We start from the raw sequence: 18,371 nt of genomic DNA, 5'->3' as shown, positions 1-18,371 counted from the left end.
GTGTTGCAGAGGAGAAGGAGGAGGAGAGCATTAATGACTGGGTTCAGAGGAGGAAGAAGTTATGGGGGATCTGAAGTCATTTAAAGTGGTTTTGATTTGCCATCTGCCTCACTGATTTCTCTAAAGTCAAGAAACAAGAAGAAATCAGCCAGAAATTAAAAGAATTCCACAAGCTGGTAGTTCTGCAGAGGAAGTTTACTCATTCCCATGACTTAGTCCAGTGAGGTGGTGATGGTAGTAATGGTTCCTTTGGTAATTTGGCTGCACAGGAAGCAGCCTGGAGTGAGATTCGTCTCCTGCTCTTTGTAGGAAACATGAAGAGCATCGATCCTCCTGCTGCTTCTTCACTAAACCTCCCATCGCTGTGACGTTTGAAGCTTCGCCCCTGATGCTGGCTTGACTTTAGCTTTTTGGATTTTGGAAGTCGCAAATTGATTAAAAGTGAAGTGAAAACTGCTTTGGTGAACAAACAACCAAACACTTCAAAGAGTAATTATTCACCGAGGAAGAAGAAGATGAAGCACCTTTCATTGAATCAAAATGTGACGTTGGTTTAGAAACTTCAGGCTGAAAGTCCACAAATAAGATCAAGGTTTACTTTGTGTAAACTCAACTTTGGCAGAGACGTTCCCATAAAGCCATGGGTCTCCAAGGTTAGGCTCTGATTTGATGTGTGTGAATGAGCTGCTTTGTGTCCTTCAGCATTGATTTCATCTCGAATGTAGAGCCCAGATGCTTTTAGAGTCGCTGCTGCCGCTCTGGTGTGGTAGAGTAACGGTATCTGCGCCAGCACGACGGGAAAGAAGCTCATCTATGACATTAAAAATGTATTAACGGGAACGTGATCGCTGCTCCAAAACAAGGAAGAGACGCAGAACAAACAAGAGAAGGCCTTTACCCTGGTGTGTGTGTGCGTATGTGTGTGTGTGTGTCTTCTGCACAGTGAGACAGTACACACAGGTAGCCTACACATACAAACTGTATCACTGTATGACTTGTGTATTTCTCTTCTCTTACTGGTGTGTGTTCTGTGTGTCCGCCCATGCGTGCGTGTGTTCATGTTCATGCTTACATGTGTGCGTGTGCATGCAGGCGTGCGTGCTTATCCACCTGTGTGTGTGTGTAATTTCCACGGCTCAGCTCGGGAGCTGACGGGCGAAGAGAAGACGGCGACAGTCGCAGAGGAGACGGACATCGACGCGGACGACGCAAACCAGTTGCCGTTGTCGCAGGAATCGAACGGTAACCGAGGAGTCACAGATCTGGACGCCACGGCCAAGGGCGCCGACGTGAACCGCACAGAGACCAAGGTAAAGAGGGATCTCACACTGTGTGAATGAGAGTGGGAGTGAGAGTGAGAGTGGGAGTGGGAGTGGGAGTGGGAGTGAGAGTGAGAGTGAGAGTGAGAGTGAGAGTGAGCGTGGGAGTGGGAGTGGGAGTGGGAGTGGGAGTGAGAGTGAGAGTGAGAGTGAGAGTGAGAGTGAGAGTGAGAGTGAGAGTGAGAGTGAGAGTGAGAGTGAGAGTGAGCGTGGGAGTGGGAGTGACTTTACTGCATGTAAAGCACTGTCCACCAGATTTTGCACAGCGTAAACAAAGATGTATTCTTTCTACTGCCCCCGCAGGCCATGCAGGTATTGCACCTTTTTGGAGATTGTGGACAAACATGGGATTTGCTGTATGTTTGTGTGTTTTGCGTTTTGTGTAGCTGAAAGCAAATATTCAGGCCTTTATCATTTTGTTAATCAGTTAAATGTTAACCATTCAGCATTTATATGATTGTATTGATCATTACTTACAGATTGACAGTAATTGGTCCACATGCAGGATCACAGTGGTTTACTTTATGACTCACACTACTTCAACATGCTTCATACACAGCAGATTATGTTGCCACTGAGCTGTTGGAAGCTGCAAACTTTCACAGCCGCCTCTTAACGGGATCGGACACACACACACACACACACACACACACACACACACACACACACACACACACACATACACACAGTCATGGTGGTAATACAAATGTGTGTGTGTCCTGATCTACAGTCAGTGCAGCTTCAGGCTTAGAGAGCTGCCAGGAAATGAAACGTCTGCTCCGGTCAGCCTGAGCCCCCCGAGTCCAAACATGGATTTGTGAAGTCTGGACACTCTTACGTTTGCTCTCTTCCCTCCTCAGGACTGATATTGAAACGTGTTAAATCAAACTTCTTCACTCTACTTAAGCTGTAGGGAGTCTATCAAATGGTTTATACTTCTCAATACGCTGCAGGTATGGCAAAGAAGAAGAAGAAGAAGAAGAGGAAAGAACAAAATGTGATCCCAGAAGTGTCATGAATGAGCCGTTGCCATGGTGTTTAATGAGTGACCCCCATTATGTTGAGGTGTGACAAGCGTTAACCCCGACTGTGGCGTGTTGATCACCGCACAGAGATCTGGCACAGCCTCGTTATTTTTAATTACCTCGCCGGCTTTCGCGTCTCAGGCTGTGAACCCTCAACCCTCCTCTCATGTGTGTGTGTGTGTTTGTGTTTATTTCCTCTCCGTTTCTGTCCACGAACTCGAGTCGTTTTTTTTGCCAGCCCGAGCTTCACGACCGCCTCGCTCTCGTCTCATCGCCGCCCCCCCGTGTTTGTGTTTGCGAGCAGCCAGACGTCCTCGCAGCGCTGCAGGCTCTAAACCCCGTCCCCCTGTGATCAAGCTGACAGAGTGGCGTGCTGACTCTTGTTTACTTGGGATGTATACAGGAACACGCAGGGGCTGTACTGGTGTTTTCATCCAGGCAGAGTGACAGTGCATGATGGGGGCAGAGGCTGGATGTATGGATGTAGAGAATAAGTTCATAATCTTCAACTCTCAAAACTGGGAAACTGGCAAAATTTCCCGAAATGCATCTCAGGCCAATATTCTCTGTACAGGCAATCGGGAAAGTAGCCGGTATTCTCTGACGATCTGGTAGAGAGAGGGAATGCTGAAGCTAATGAGGGCAAATGTGGAGAAGCTGAGGCCAAAAGAAGCGAACGAAGCCCAAGTTCTTTTATCTTCATTACATCACGACGGGAGAAATCATCCACTCATAACTGTTCACTGATTGATTCGGTCTGAACAGTTTTACGGCCCGGCAGAACTCTCCCATCGCTCAGGCAGTGGACGGCGCCCACGTCCATCCAGAGGCGACGTTATGACCAATTTGTGACTACTTGTAAAAATTAATCACTTCCTAATAACATTTGCTCAGAGTACCTTCATCTGTCAGAGGGGAGAGACTGATGAGCGCCGTCGCTTCAACCATCGGCTCCCACGCCGAGCCAAAGTGAGTTGAGTGCGACTTTGCCAAATCTGTAATGGAGGCTCAGCTAGACAGCTCGCCCCTAAATCAGCCGGCAGGTTTGTCTGTGGACGGACTGAAGCTTGGCCCATCGTGCCCATCTGCACTTCCGCCACATTCAAAATGGCTTTTTCAAGTTTTACTCGAAGCGAAGTCGTGGTTTGAACTCCTTTGAGGTCATCGGAATCAGGCGGCGATCAAAAATCAAGCTTGCCTTGTTTACGACAAGAAACGCCTCAAGGGTTATCGCATGATGAGGTTGGTAACTCGATGCTAGTTTAGATGTTCGTTGATGGATCGAGTCGAGGCGACTGATGAGACGAGCCGCGACGCACGGCGTGGTGTGAACCGAAGAGGGAGCCTTCATGGAAGAGCAGAGAAGCTATATAAAACAGGGACAATGCCAAACCAGGAGTCTGTGAGTGACGGCTCCTCTGTCGCACCCGAAAGTGGATGAAAATGGACGAAAATGAGCCATTAGTATATTCAAAAGAGAGAATGCGCTTCATGTCGTTATATATGAAAGGTTTTGTACGCTCACATGTAAACGCACACCTGAAGAAGACGAGATGCATTGTGTGTAAGCCTGAGTGTTACATGAGGTTATTCAGCTCCTAAACAGCGTCTGCGTTCCATTAAACTGGCCGTTATGAGAGCGTTCGCTGATTGAAAGCAACGTGGCGTGAAATCGCTGAAACAACTGACGCTCAGCTACGACCTCTACTCTCAGGTCACTGCTCCAGGGGAGGGAAGTGTGTGTGTGTGTGTGTGTGTGTGTGTGTGTGTGTGTGTGTGTGTGTGTGTGTGTGTGTGTGTGTGTGTGTGTGTGTGTGTGTGTGTGTGTGTGTGTGTGTGTGTGTGTGTGTGTCTGTGTGTGTGTGTGTGTGTGTGTGTGTGTGTGTGTCTTCAGTTTCCACCTTTCCAACCTTCAGTTTTTTTTTTCTTCAACGCATTTGTCGCTCAGCAGTTTGACAGATTGGATGGCGACTCGCAGGGACACGTGGAGTGTAACATGGAAAAAGATTTGTTGTGTGTGTGTCATTTGTACCCACATGCCCTGGGGGGCTTCTGTGGGAGCTCATGAAAATGAAAGAAGCCTGCGAGCGTTCAGGTTCACTCTCCTGCTGCCAGCTCAGGTTAGGCCTGACAGGGGACGGGTGGGGACGGGTGGGGACGGGTGAGGACGGAAGAGGAATGAGGCCTTGCTGCAACGCCGTCAAACCATCCTACAGGGCGGGGAGAATCAAAGCGGTGTCAATCTATGGATTAACTTCCTGTGTGTGTTTGGTCTTTCGTCATGTCGAGGGAACATACAGTCTACAGTCTCTCTTCTCTTCTCAAAGTTAGAGCGCTTTTATGACCTCAGCTACAGGAAAACAAACGTCCACAACTCCTCCAACTCTGTCCTCGTGGTTCACAACTCTGCGTGAGGAAGACGAGCAAGGTGGAAGATAGTTTGTTCTCCTGTAGCTGTGAGGTCATAGAGGCTTTCTCACGTTATGGACATTTCCTTGTTCTTTGATGGTTTCAGTCTTTTCCATAGAGCAGAACCTTCACGTACTTAGTTCGAGAGTTCGAACTTTGTTGGAGATGTTTGTTTGTTTGTGAAAGGAGGAAGAGGAGGAGAAGGAGGAGGAGATTGTTGGTTGTCAGCAGATAATTGACGGCTGACCAGTTTCCTCGGTCTGATGTCTGACACCTTCGTCTAAATTCATCCACACAATAAAACCCAAACACGACGACAGGATGCTGTTACCGACGTGCGAAAGCCTCTTCCTCGCCGCCGCCATTCAGCACCTGGCTAACCATCACATTTATATCCTGCAAGGCCTCCAGCGCCATAATAACACGGCGGGCGGCGTTTTCACACGTGTGATTACTCACCTGCTGCCAGAAACACACGGCAGCACACAAAGTTGTCAGGGTAAGAGAGGAGGGCAGACAGGAAGGGGCACCAACCACAGCGAGGATGATGAAGAGGCAAAGTGGAACACAAGTCAAATAAACCAAAACTAACATTCGCTCACTGCTGCGCCTCAAAAGCAATGATTTGCTGCTTTTCTAAAAATGATAATCTGTTAACGTTTGTTCGGCCATAATGACTATAAATGGATGTAGTGATGGATTCATCTCATTAATCTGTTATGACTGTGAGATGATGATGAAGATGATTCCTCTAAATTCACCTCATTAGGCCACAAAAGGCATTAAAACCACATTAAAGTAACTCAGGATTAAATGGAGACGATAGAAGACAAAATCTTCTTTGTGGACGGATGGAAGAGGAAGAAGAGATGATTCTGTTCTTTAGTCAGTCAGTGTGTGTGCGTATGTGTGTGTGTATGTGTGTGTGTGTCTGTCTGTGTCTCTGTCCTTTCACAGCATCCACTTATCGTCAGCCTTAACTTATGACCTCTGTGCTACAGGGACGCGCACACACACTCAGCCTTACAACACACACACACACACACAACCTTACAGCACACACACACACACACACACACACACACACACTTAGCCTTACAGCACACACACTTCTCTTTTCAGTCCTCCTCACTAAAGCAGGTAATAAGAATTCAGCCTCTTGACTTTTCACTCCATGGTTTTATTGCTCAGCTGAAAACGTCTGTGTCCCTGCTTTGATTTCTGTGTGTGTGTGTGTGTGTGTGTGTGTGTGTGTGTGTGTGTGTGTGTGTGTGTGTGTGTGTGTGTGTGTGTGTGTGTGTGTGTGTGTGTGTGTGTGTGTGTGTGTGTGTGTGTGTGTGTGTGTGTGTGTGTGTGTGTGTGACAGACGGAAGGCTGCCATTTGTGACCAGTCAACAAAATATGTCGTCATTTTAACGTCTCTGTCTCTCTCTCTCTCTCTCTCTGTCTCTGTCTCTCTCTCTCTGGATGTATGGATGAACCAACAAAGCTCTTAAGGCTCTTAGGTCTTGCATGTGTTGTTTTCTCTGATGAAGGTCGAGCAGGTGAATTCACAAAGACCTTGCGCCTGTTTATCTGAGCGATGAGCCGCTATTACCTCGTTTTAATTAGCTTTCATCGCACAAAGGAATTGTGAGCTCCTCACACACACACACACACACACACACACACACACACACACAAACACACAGAGTTCAATTCAGGCTTCTTCCTCTTCTTCGTCTTTGTCTTCTTCTTCTTCTTCTTCAGTCGTCATCTCTTTAGTGTTCAAGTAGGCGGCCAGCATTTTCTTTGAAACATTTCACTGATTACCTCATTAGAGCAAACAGCCTGCTAATGTATAGATCCTCCTTACATCACATTCCTCTCTCTCTCTCTCTCTCTCTCTCTCTCTCTCGATGAACTCGTACTTTGGTATCTTCTTTGTTTGTGTGTGTGTGTGTGTGTGTGTGTGTGTGTGTGTGTGAGTGTGTGTGTGTGTGTGTGTGGAGGGGGAGGAGCAGGGAGTGTAATTGCAGCTGGAGGAGGAAGAGATCTGTCTTCCTCTTCCTCGTCCCTGCAGACACTCAGCAGAATGGTAGGAAATGTATCGACCATCTGAACGGTTAAAATTATGAAACCAAGTCGCACCCATGAACCCACGGATGTTTACACAAGACTTGGATGAAGTCATGTATGTGAAAGTCCTGAAAACCGCCTCATGTTACTCACTTTTGTTGTGAAAATAGAACTAATTTCCTGTCGTCAGCGTCACACTCGGCTCCCTCAGCTCGTCTGATCAGGATGAATCTTCCTTGTTGTTTCCTGCACTTAATCGCTCTGGGATTGTGTGTGTGTGTGTGTGCACTTGCAGCGACTCTCATCTCTTTCAGAAAACACGGTGGAGCGTCTCTTACTGTGTTTAACGACGTGGGTCTCAACTCGTCAGGCTGCGTGCGTTTGTGTTGGATTAAATGCGATCAAATAAGCATGGAGGGGAGAGTGTGTGTGTGTCTGTCTGTGTGTGTTTGTGTGTGCTTGTGTGTGTCTGTGTGTCTGTGTTTGTGTGTGTGTGTGTGTGTGTGTGTGTTTCTGTGTTTCTGTTCCACCTGTGTGTGATCTCATTCTGCTCTGTTTGTTTACATTCCTCCACCTGCCAGAGGTCTCAGCACACACACACACACAAGTCATCAGAACAGAACCATCAACCATGAACACGTGTAAAACCCTTTTAGAGCTCCGCTACATGAAGTTATACATTCAGTTACATACAAATATTCTCACCTCTGACCTTTGACCCTGAACCCTCAGTTTGTTGTCATGGATCTCTATCCTATAGTTACTCATGTGAATGTGTCATTGACTGTGACCTCTGACCTGGTGGTCTTCTTCTTCTCTCTCTGGCCCTCAGGCTCCAGACGAGGCCTCTCTGCTGGTGTCCAGTCCCAGGATGCTGCTGCCCGTGTCGGGCTCGCTGCCCCCGGGTGCCCCCCTGTCCGTCCACCACCAGATCCAACTGCTCCAGCAGCAGCTCCAGCAGCAACAGCAGCAGACACAAGTGGCTGTGGCACAGGTTCGGTCTCACACACACACACACACACACACACACACACGCACACGCACATGCACACACACACAAACTCAGCTTTATGTAACTTATTTACCGACTAAATTACTGTGTGGGAGTTGGTTGCCATCTTTGTCTTCCTCCTCCCTTTGTTTACAAAAGGTTTTCAAGGTTTCTGATATTTCCCAGAAGATGTCAACTTAGATTTTAATTAAATCCAAATCAATTAGTCAGTCAGAGTTTATTTACTGAGTGCAATCGATGCCTGCAGCAACATGAACCCAGAGCCTGTCGGTGCACGTTCACGCTGCAGGGTGTGTTCCCTCAAGACTCACATTTACATACACACACAAGTAACACACACACACACAGACAGGCATTTTGTTTTTCTGTGTAATGAATAAATGGTGGATGGATACATTTAGTTTGCATGTTTAAGCACAAAACACACAATCGTTTCGCACAATCTAGTTGATGTGCAGATCCTGGAGAGTGTGGACAGAACACGTCCGACCCGTCATGGATGATTGTTACATCACTCTTAACATGGCCACTAGCACTTTAACCGCATTGTATTGGGTGGTAATGATTTGGGCTAACTGGATTTCTGACTAACTGCCTGAACATTCAACATTCTGCTACCGGCAACAATAGACTTGTATTTATATTTTATTAGATATATATATTTGTATTCTTAAATCATTGCTCTCCAGCTTCATAAATACAAGGGTGTGACATCAGAAGTAACGGACCAATCAAATCAGGACCTGTGGGTTTCTTTGTGACGCCGTAAATATGAGGCAAAAATACAAAACAAAGCAATTTCCCCTTAAAGCACCAGGAGTTTAAGGTGCTGTTTTACCTCCTAGTTTCCTCATCTGTGATCAAACACACACACGCACTCACACACACCTCTAAACAGCCTTTATGAGGGCTTTGAGCTCCTGGCACCACTGGAAGTCAAACAGTAGAAAGTGTTGAGCTGATTAGTTCAGGTGACGCTCAGTGTGCACGAACACGCAGAGGCAGAAGAGACGGGTTACACAGGTGACACACTCGTCTCATGCACAAGCTGTGTGTGAGTGTGCGCGTGCGTGTGTGTGTCACCAAGACTGTTTCCAAACTTGTTTGCCCATTAAAAATGATTTCCCCCGTGTCTTCACCTCAATTTCACACCACAGTAGAAAATAACAGTTTACAGCAGTGTTTTTCATTTGCCGCCGTCTCATTCTGTGAAAGCGTTAAATGGATTTCATGGAAAAGCACAAGTGGAAGCAGCCTCCCCCCCCTCCAAACTCAACAATCTCATTACGTTTAACGGCAGAGATCATCCGTGTTTATGAATTTATCATCTGAAACGGAACAAACGCCGCTGAATTTACAAAGTCGCCTGGTTTAAGCGTGCGGCGTCTGCAGAAGAAGGTAAACGTGACAATAAAGGGAAAGATGTGGAGACAGGAAGCAGTAACAAGGCTTCGCTGACATACGAAGCCAAGAGCGCTTTGGTAATAACAGCTTAGAAATTAATTGATAATGAATTAATAATGTAGGGACATAAAAATGTATCTTGTGAGCATTTCCAGTAAACTTCTGAACTCTCAGCAGCACAGAGTTTGATTTAGATCAGATGAGGAGAAGCAGCAAAGCCTGGAGACTCAAACTGTAATAATTGACATCTTATCTCCTCTCATCTAATCTCATTTCAGCTCTATTTTACATTTTATCTGTAGGACTGAACGCAGCACAGCCTTCATCCGTAATAAATAAAATCAATAAAATCAGCCTTAACCTTTAAAATGAGACGGTGAGCTCCTTTTTTGGTTCCAAAGTGCTTAAAAATGGTTTGGTCCAAGCTTTTCGCGGATGGTTCTAACTTCCCAGTGTTGAGTGTATGGAGGTGGCCAGGGTGCCAGCGGTGCAGTGAACGCCTCAGTCTTCCTTCTTCCATAGTCTAAGATTGAGTCGTGTCTGCTGTTAGATTACAGCACAGAAGTCATCTCGGGCCTGTCAGACTTTATAAATGAGGTTTCCAGCTGCGGCCACAGAGGAGAATCACCTCCATTTGTTGCTAAGTGTGAGGATAATGGAGGCAGGTGGCTGACTTCCACATCATTGTTGTCCTGTGTGAGGAGCAGCAGGAGGAGGAGGAGGAGGAGGACGTCAGAGGTACAGATACTTTGCTCGTTTGTCTCACTCCACGTTAGCTCAGGGGTGGGAGCAATGAAGGCGAAGTGTAGAGAGAAGCTGAGAACAAGACAGGAGGAGGAGCTGAAGTAGAGTGAAGGATGAATCCACAGAACGTGAACAGGAAGCTCTCAGATCTTACAGCAGAAGTGGAAATGTTGAAAGCTCAGGATGGAAGATGATTGAATATGTGCAGACGCTCTGCTGTAATCTGTCCCTCTGTGGCATGTAGGTGTGTGTGAGCATTAGGGAAGCCTCTGCAGATCATCCTGCTGCATGTAATAACTGGATATGAAGCTGTTCCCACTCCAAAAGTCTGCTCTCTGTTTCATATATTCAGTTTGTGTGTGTGGAGGCTTGTACTTCTACGTTTTGAGGTTCTGGGCTGGTGTTTGTGTTATCGGAGAAGGGAGGGAAAACACGAGGGAACACGTGCAGGCACGAGGAGACGGCGTGTAAAACACAGCAAACAGCATCGGCTCCACCAGAAAATCAGTGAGAATGTTAATGAAGTTTAAATGAGGGAAAGACGCTGGTTGCTTAATTACAACAGTTTAAGAGGGAGAGAGAGAGACAGAGGGAGAGAGAGAGAGACGGCGGGAATGAGAGAAAGAGAGAGAGAGACAGGGAGAGAGAGATACAGATTGAGAGACAGAGAGACATATGGAGAGAGACAGGGAGAGAGTTTCAATGCAAACTAAAATGTAATTTCCCAAATTACTGCATCAGGCAGATGTCACTTTGTCGCTTTGCTCCTCTCCGCGTCTCCTCGTCTCCTCCTGAATCCCTCGAGATGCCGCGGTCGTGAAATCGTAAATGGCAAAGAATGACACCGTGGCAGCCTGATAGCAGAGAGAGGAAATTACCTCTCACGCTCACTTTTGGATCTCTCATGTTTGGTTATTACTTGTGATAGATGTGCGACTGTGAAGATGATAAGGCCTCAGTGGGTGAAGCTCCTTCCACACACTCTATCCCACAACCGAGCTGGAATGGTCTTGACTCCTTCTCACTTCACTGACCGCTTCACTAACATCCAGCATGAAGGATGGAGGAAGAATGAGACAGGAGAGGGGTCAAGACGTTCACTGCTTAGCGTCACTGTTCTTTCATCATAGTGGGCGGACGGCTCCTTTGATTGGATGAATTATTCTGACCAAGGTCGAGGAACTAATGCATCATCGCTCGCTCGCTTTGGCTTCATGTGTACTTTCTCACATACCTTAATGTCCTAGAAGGTAGCTAGAACTTTCGCTGACTAGAGCGTATGTGTGAAAGAAGAAGTGTGTGTGTGTGTGTGTGTGTGTGTGTGTGTGTGTGTGTGTGTGTGTGTGTGTGTGTGTGTGTGTGTGTGTGTGTGTGTGTGTGTGTGTGTGTGTCTGTGTCTGTGTGTGTGTGTGTGTGTGTGTGAAGGTACATATTGGACAGCTAGTTTGGTGGACAACGTGTCAGGCTGCTATCTCGAGGCAAATATTTGATGCAAACATCATTGGGTCCTGAGTTTGTTTGAACGCTCGACACGCTGCATCGGCATTTTCAGTCCAAACAAACATGTGCAAAGATCCAGTGTGTAGTTGTTTTGAATAGTCGCCAGTTGCCAAATCCCAAAAGTTTTGTTCTTTAGATTATTAATTAAACTTAAAACAAAATTCAATGGATTTTCCAAAGTACCGAAAAAAAAGTCCCAAAATAGTGAAGTGAAAGGACAAATAGAGGTCGAAGAACATGTCGCACATCAAAATGAGACTGGCAACACAAGTGTTTCCTCTTGGTCGCTTCAGAATAAAAGCCTCCCATCCTAACACTGAAAAAGTAAAAGACATATTTGCTTATTTACATAGATTATGTTCATGTGCACTTGGTGGTGTGTGATATGTGTGTGTTCTCGCTCTCTCTCTTTGTCTCTGTCTCTCCCTCCTTCCATTCTCTCTCTTTCCATCCATCCAGGTCCACCTGCTGAAGGACCAGATGAGTGCGGAGGCCACGGCTCGGCTGGAGGCTCAGGCACGAGTCCACCAGCTGCTGCTTCAGAACAAAGACCTTCTGCAGCACATCTCCCTGCTGGTCAAACAGATCCAGGAGCTGGAGATCAAATTTACCGGACCCAACTCCAGTAAGTGGGCCGCATACCATACATGTATACATGCACACTGTACTCAGATGTTGGTATAGATGAAAGTTTGGCAAAGATTTGAGATCTGGAAGAGGGAAGTGTTGCCGTATAGTTTGTGTGGGTATGACCTGTAAATTGACGCAATTAACAGAATTTCCTGTTTGGTGAATGTACCTGACATACCTGTTGCATAATCAAACTCTGAGAAGAATCCAGTCTTTGAGGAAGTGCATGTGGGGGTTGAGCTCAAATCTTTCCCACCAACCACTGCTTCACATGTGTTTTGGCTCCAGCAGTGGTGTTGTTGGCAGGTATTCAGAGCCGTGTTAACATCATGATTGACTCTCTCCTCTCCTCTTGTTTGCTCACCAGTGGGCTCTCAGGACAGCCTGTTGGAGATCACCTTCCGTTCTACTGTTCCCCCGGTGCTCTGCGACCCAACGACCCCCAAACCTGAGGTGTCCAACCTGAACCTGCCCCCCCTGGGTGTCAGCGATGGGACCAGCAATGCCTTCAAATCCTCCAACGGGACTCTGGGAAGCCCACTAGGTAGGGACCAATGTCTTTTCAAACTGGAGTGTTTCCGCTTTCTCCCTGGGCCCCCTGGGCTCCCGAGGCCTCCGCCTACTCGACTCCCCACGCCTCCCTCGCCTCTCGAGGGCAAGGACAAGCAAGAGGGCAAAGGTCAAAACATCTTAGAGAGTCCAACACATTTTTTGTCACGCAACCTAAAATCTCTCGGTAGCTTGGACTTTTCAAGATTCCGCGAGTCGGGTATTGCGTCAGAGTACGAGTCGAACACAGACGACAGTGATGACAGGGACGAAGACGATGAGGGGGAGGAGGAGGAGGACTTGGAAATCTACGGCTGGGGAACAGACGAGGAGACGCTGAGGCTGCTCAATGTTCTCAACAAACAGGGAACACCTGACTGCCTGGGAGACGAAATTGCGGTTTAGAACTTGAACTTGCTGGAAACTTGGAGATACAACACAACAGCCTTCACTAGCGTTTGTCCGTCTTCTTTGAACTGCTGTCCGTAGGAAAAACCATGTAGCAGACAAACCTCTGTTAGATGTGCACAATTATATAGACAAAGCTTACACTAATTCATCAGTTTGCCAATACATCAGGGATTATTGATCAGTTCGCAATGTTCCTTGAAATATGCCCAATTTAACTACATCCTGTGTCGGCACGATGCTGTTGCACGTCCGTATTCGTTGTTAGATTGACGAAGACTAGGCGCCCATCGGAAGGTCTAAGAATGAGTAGTGCCCTCTTGGCCGTTGGACCTCATTGGCGATGGATCGTTGACAGAGTGAAGAACTTTTCAATGATTCTGTCACATATTCAAAGTAAAAGGTTTGATATTGATTGAAACAGGATGTGAGGGACCTTTTTAAACTCATAATGTGGCGTCTGTGGTCGGGTGAGGCTGCTTCCTCAGTCTGAATTGTGAATTTCAGTTTTACCACTTTGATGTTGAACCTCTGTTGCATTTGGATTCCACCATTTTTCCTTCTCTTTGCGTCAGAATCGCCTATTAATAAAACTCGTACTTTGATTTGTTGACATCTGTATCTTTAAAGTTATCAAGCGTTTCCTTCTTCATTCCTTCCCTCACCTCATTCATAATTATAAAAGACTATTTTAGACTAAAACCTCTGTACAAATGTTTGTTTCTACTTTTTCCTACTTTGTCCTCTTCTGTGACTTCTGCTGTTCGTCCCTTCGTCTCCCACATTGTTGACTTGGTATCGGCTGCATGTTTGCACTCTCGTCCCGGCGTTCCTCTCGCTTATTAATTTATGTAAAGCCGAGATTACTTGGACCTGGAACAATTCTGTTTGTTTCTTTTATTCATTACGTAAACAAAACTCAGCAGCTTGTCTTCGCCGCCGCCGACAGCCAAGCGTGGACTCATTTGTTAAAAGCCATCTGTGTGTGTGTGTGTGTGTGTGTGTGTGTGTGTGTGTGTGCGTGTGTGCGCACGCCCTGCAGGCAAACTGCTGTATTAAAGTGTTGGGTTTGTCTCCAGAACAGAGCGCCGGTTTGTCTCCGTGTGGTTTATCAGTGCAGGTGGCAGGAGCTTCTCCAATATTTGCCAAGGCCATGCAGATATCGCAGAGTTAAATGGGAATCGGGCCGTTTCTCAGTGTGCAAAGAGTCCTTGACCCGATACCATCGAACCAATCAGCTGGGAGCCGAGTCTGCCTGGTCCGAGTTAACCCCTTAACGCCTTCTATTGGAGTTTGTATTAGAGGATAAGGGAGATTCTGACTGACGGTATGTCTTTAAAAATAGCCTGGAATTCTGTTATCAAGTCTGGCAAAAGCAATCAAACAGGAGAACAGTGTGTGTGTGTGTGTGTGTGTGTGTGTGATGGGTCAAATGTGTGTGTGTGTGGGTGTGTTGAACCAACAATCAGAAACACCTGATGTGTTTGTTACATTAGTACTTTTCTGTCACTTTGACGTTGTACCCCATCCCCTGTGTGACCTGTGTGTGTGTGTGTATTAGCCTATCACAGCTCGTCTGAGAGACTCTGTCTGACCATCTGAATAATTGTTCAGCATCTCAGACGCTTAAAACAATTAACGGTTTATAAAGATTTATTCTCAGCATGAAGCCTCACAGGGGGATTGTGTTGATTTCAGTAGAATCTGTTTCCAGAGTCTCCAAACCATGAATCACAATATCGTTTCCTCCGTCTGCTCGGGTTGATTTATCCCTAATTACATTACAGTTAAACAAACGTTTGCTCATTTTGTTGGGGCTTTTTTTCCCCCCTGAAACTCCCTCAAGGACCCTTAGAGTTTCCCGAACACACACACACACACACACACACACACACACTTAAAGAACAGCTGCTCGGGCAAACGATTTCCTGTATGCTCTGTCTGTGTGTGTGTGTGTGTGTGTGTGTGTTCTCTCTTTGTAACTGAGTCGCCTCAGAGACTTAAAAGACGAGATAGAAACTCTTTCCACCTCTTCTTCTTCCTCTCTCTCTTGTGTAGTCTCTTGTGTTTTTTCATTTTCATTCTCTCTCCCATCCCATTTCTTCTCTGTTTTCTCTTATTTTCTTCCCTTTTTTGTTTCTGTTCTGTTTTCTTTAATCTTCTCTTCCTCCCTTTGTATCCCTTCCTCCTTCTCTCTTCTCATCTCTGTCCTCTTGTCTTGTACAAGATCACAAACTTCTCTTTTTCTTCACGTTTCTGTCTTTTCTTGTGTTCCTTCATGTCTTTTCTTCTTTCCTCTCCCCTGAGGTAAACACGGCCTCTTCCTCAGCGTCTCTCTTTCCTTTTTCTATCTCATCTTCTCTTCCTCTGACCTCCAAATTGTCACAGCACTTTTACGCTCTGCTCCTATGCTGGACATTTATAGATCACTAACAGATAGTGTTTGTGTTTTCACGCCTGCGTGGGATCAGTCAGGCTGCAGTTTGTTTCTTCCCTCTGTGTGGTTTCATGTCACGGCTATCACCCTCGCCTATCAACACTTCCAGAACGCTTTGAGGAGTCCATCTCAAGTCCAATTCCAAAGTCCTCCCTTGTTCCCGGTTATTCCGTTATCCTGCATTCTGAAACTCTTTTCCTGAAGCTGGTTTCTCAAACTGCTGCTATTGAGATGCTGGAATTCAAAACTGCGGTAGAAGAAGAGATGCGAAAAGTTCTAGAAACCCGTTCTGTGTTTCTCATGAGACTCATGCAGCAGTGACTGATCTCACACAGCCACAATCACAAAAGAAGGGAAGATTAGTTCTTATGTGACGAATGTCTTTCAGTTTCAAATTCATTCCCACATTTTTAAGTAGTTATTGATTCGGCCTCTCCACAAAGTTGGATTCTGATGAGACTCTAATGTGTCTTGTGCGGTTGCTGTTGTCCTTGTGTGTGTATGTGAATGTCAGTCATGACTCTATAATGGGCAGCGAAGACACAATAACAGGGAAAGTGTTTACTGATTATGATGAACCCGCCTCTGTGGTAAGAGTGTGGAGCCCTGTCTGTTTCAGGTTCATGTCAGTCTCTCTCTCTGCTCTCTGTCGGCCTCAGACACAAAGTCGTTCGACCAGAATCGCGTTTGGGTTGCTGGCACTGGTTGAGCTTCAAAACACCATCAGAGCTCGAATTTCCAGGAATCCAGGAATGTTGCCACCTTTTCCCAAATTTCTCTTAAACTTACTTGCAGGATCTCTCTCACTCACTCAATCTCTCTCTCCCTCTCTCTTTCTCTCACTCCCTTTCTCTCTCTCTCTTTCTCTCACTCCCTTTCTCTCTCTCGCTCTCTCTCTCTCTCTCTCTCTCTCTCTCTCTCTCTCACTCCCTCTCTCTTTCTCTCTCTCACACTCTCTCTCTCTCACTCCCTCTCTCTCTCTCACTCCCTCTCTCTCTCTCACTACCTAGCTCTCTCACTCCCTTTATCTCTCTGTGTGTCTCTTTCTCTCTCTCTCTCTCGCACTCTTTCTCTCTCATCCTCCATCTCTCTCTGTCTCTCTCTCGTACTCCTTATCTCTCTCCCTCCATCCCTCCCTGTCTCGCTCCCCTACTCCCTGCCTCTCCATCTCTCTCTCTCTCTCCTTCTGTGTCGACCTCCTCTACTCAGCATGATTTAATCGTGCAGCCGTGTTGACTGAAGGCCACGCTCCTTGGCCGGAGCAGAGCAGCAGAGGTTCGGTGACTTAAATCGATTTACCCGTCAACGCCACGTGTTGTTCCAAAGTGGGGTTAACTACTGAGACAGGGAGGGAGCAGCGCGGATCAATGCGCTTCTACACGAGCTCACGCTGTCACCTGTGTTCAAAACACACACAAACACACACACTCTGATACTACTTTAAGTTTCGATCCAACCATGCGAGACCAAACAGGTGCACACACACAAAAACTAGACGGCTTCATTAAGGGACTTCCCAAGGTCGCCTGTAATTAGCAGTCTGTACAAATGGAGAAGACACACACACTCACACACACACACGGCTACAGGGTATTTGTTGTTAGTGTGTCAGGGACATCTGGTGGGTCGCACATAAAAAAACGCACAGCAAACCGGCACCTTGCTAAAGATTAATGACGTCGACACCAAACGAGCCATGAGAATTAATGAACAACTCCGTTAATTAATGAGGCAAACTTGTGGCACATTAATGAGGCAAACCAGCAAAGAGCCAAACTTAAAAACCCGGACCGGCTGGATCTGATCGAGTCATTCGTTGTGTAACGCCCCCTACAGGTGAGAGTATGAGTTCCAAGCATCTCAGGGTGATGTTACCTAACTTGTGAGCGAGCGTGACGATCTTGAAGGGCTTTTTCCGGCCCCTCTCATTGTTTGGGGCTCTGTACTTACAACTGTGCGGCCATGTTCCTCCAAAGCTGAGGAAGAAGTGTGACGTGTCTGTGTGAAGGGCAGATCAGAGAAGTCCTTGGAGACGCTCCCGCAGTGCTGCTGTGTCTATGAAGTCGTGACCGGAACAAAATGATGGAGAAAACAAGTGGCTCATACTGGGAGGTGTGGGCAGAGGCAGGGCGGCCTGTTGCTGACCCTGATACACGACGGTTTAAAGGATTTTATTGTGTTCTATTTTCATATTTTACACAATCCCTCACTGGCTGACACATTATGTGATTGTTCAGCGTGGCTCAGTGTGACCGGTGATGAGTCAGCGATGAAAAGCTTTGAAGTGAATAATTGCTACAATCGAGATGAGTGCAAATTGATTCTCTTGGTTTACACTAACACGTAATTCCACAGAATCAGTGTGTTATTGTTGCCGTTTAGAGTTGAAGACTTGTTGATCCTCTCTTTGTGGGCGTTTCCCTTTACAGGGCTAATCTTTAATTTTACCTAACCACATTGCCAGCTGGTCCAGGGGTTTTTAACTGGCAACCACTAACCACTAACACCTACAGCAACATTGGATAAGTCTTTCTTTCTCTGTGTGTGTGTGTGTGTGTGTGTGTGTGCGTGTGTGTGTGTGTGTGTGTGTGTGTGTGTGTGTGTTATTCTCACATTCAGCTCTTCTTACACTCTGGAAGCAGCAGAGATCTCAGCTTTCTGACCAGATCTCTGCTGTGTGTGAACATCTGGATGTGGTGGCTGAGGGCACTTTGATGTTCCCATGATGCAGTGCTGGAGGCCACACAGGGCAGCAGCTGGAGCTCCAGATGTTAATAGCGGTCTCGAGTCTTTGATTTCCTCAGCCACGTGTGCCTGTCAGCTTCAGTCCTCCTCCTTTTCTTCTCCTTCTTCTTCTTTGTGTTTGGTCACACATG

At 46.6% G+C, this 18,371-nt stretch overlaps 1 protein-coding gene across 2 annotated transcripts in view; it reads left to right on the top strand.

Annotated features, from left to right (window-relative positions):
• LOC143003649 (carboxyl-terminal PDZ ligand of neuronal nitric oxide synthase protein-like) overlaps nucleotides 1-18,371 on the top strand; it is a 104,688-nt gene that overhangs the window by 74,315 nt on the left and 12,002 nt on the right. The window contains exons 7-10 of one of the 2 annotated variants that reach the window (XM_076154421.1): nucleotides 1,141-1,310; nucleotides 7,644-7,805; nucleotides 11,931-12,096; nucleotides 12,469-12,645. In XM_076154421.1, coding sequence (XP_076010536.1) covers nucleotides 1,141-1,310; nucleotides 7,644-7,805; nucleotides 11,931-12,096; nucleotides 12,469-12,645 — 675 coding nt within the window. Of the gene's footprint in view, nucleotides 1-1,092; nucleotides 1,311-7,643; nucleotides 7,806-11,930; nucleotides 12,097-12,468; nucleotides 12,646-18,371 lie in introns of both variants that reach the window. The other variant, XM_076154420.1, reaches the window with a different exon arrangement.

This window comes from Genypterus blacodes, unplaced genomic scaffold, assembly GCF_046128005.1.
Source record: "Genypterus blacodes isolate CSIRO-AG114 ecotype Tasmania unplaced genomic scaffold, CSIRO-AGI_Gbla_v1 ptg000062l_1, whole genome shotgun sequence".
Lineage (NCBI taxonomy): Eukaryota > Metazoa > Chordata > Actinopteri > Ophidiiformes > Ophidiidae > Genypterus > Genypterus blacodes.
Note: the sequence above shows the minus strand (reverse complement) of the source record. Positions and strands in the feature narration are given on the sequence as shown.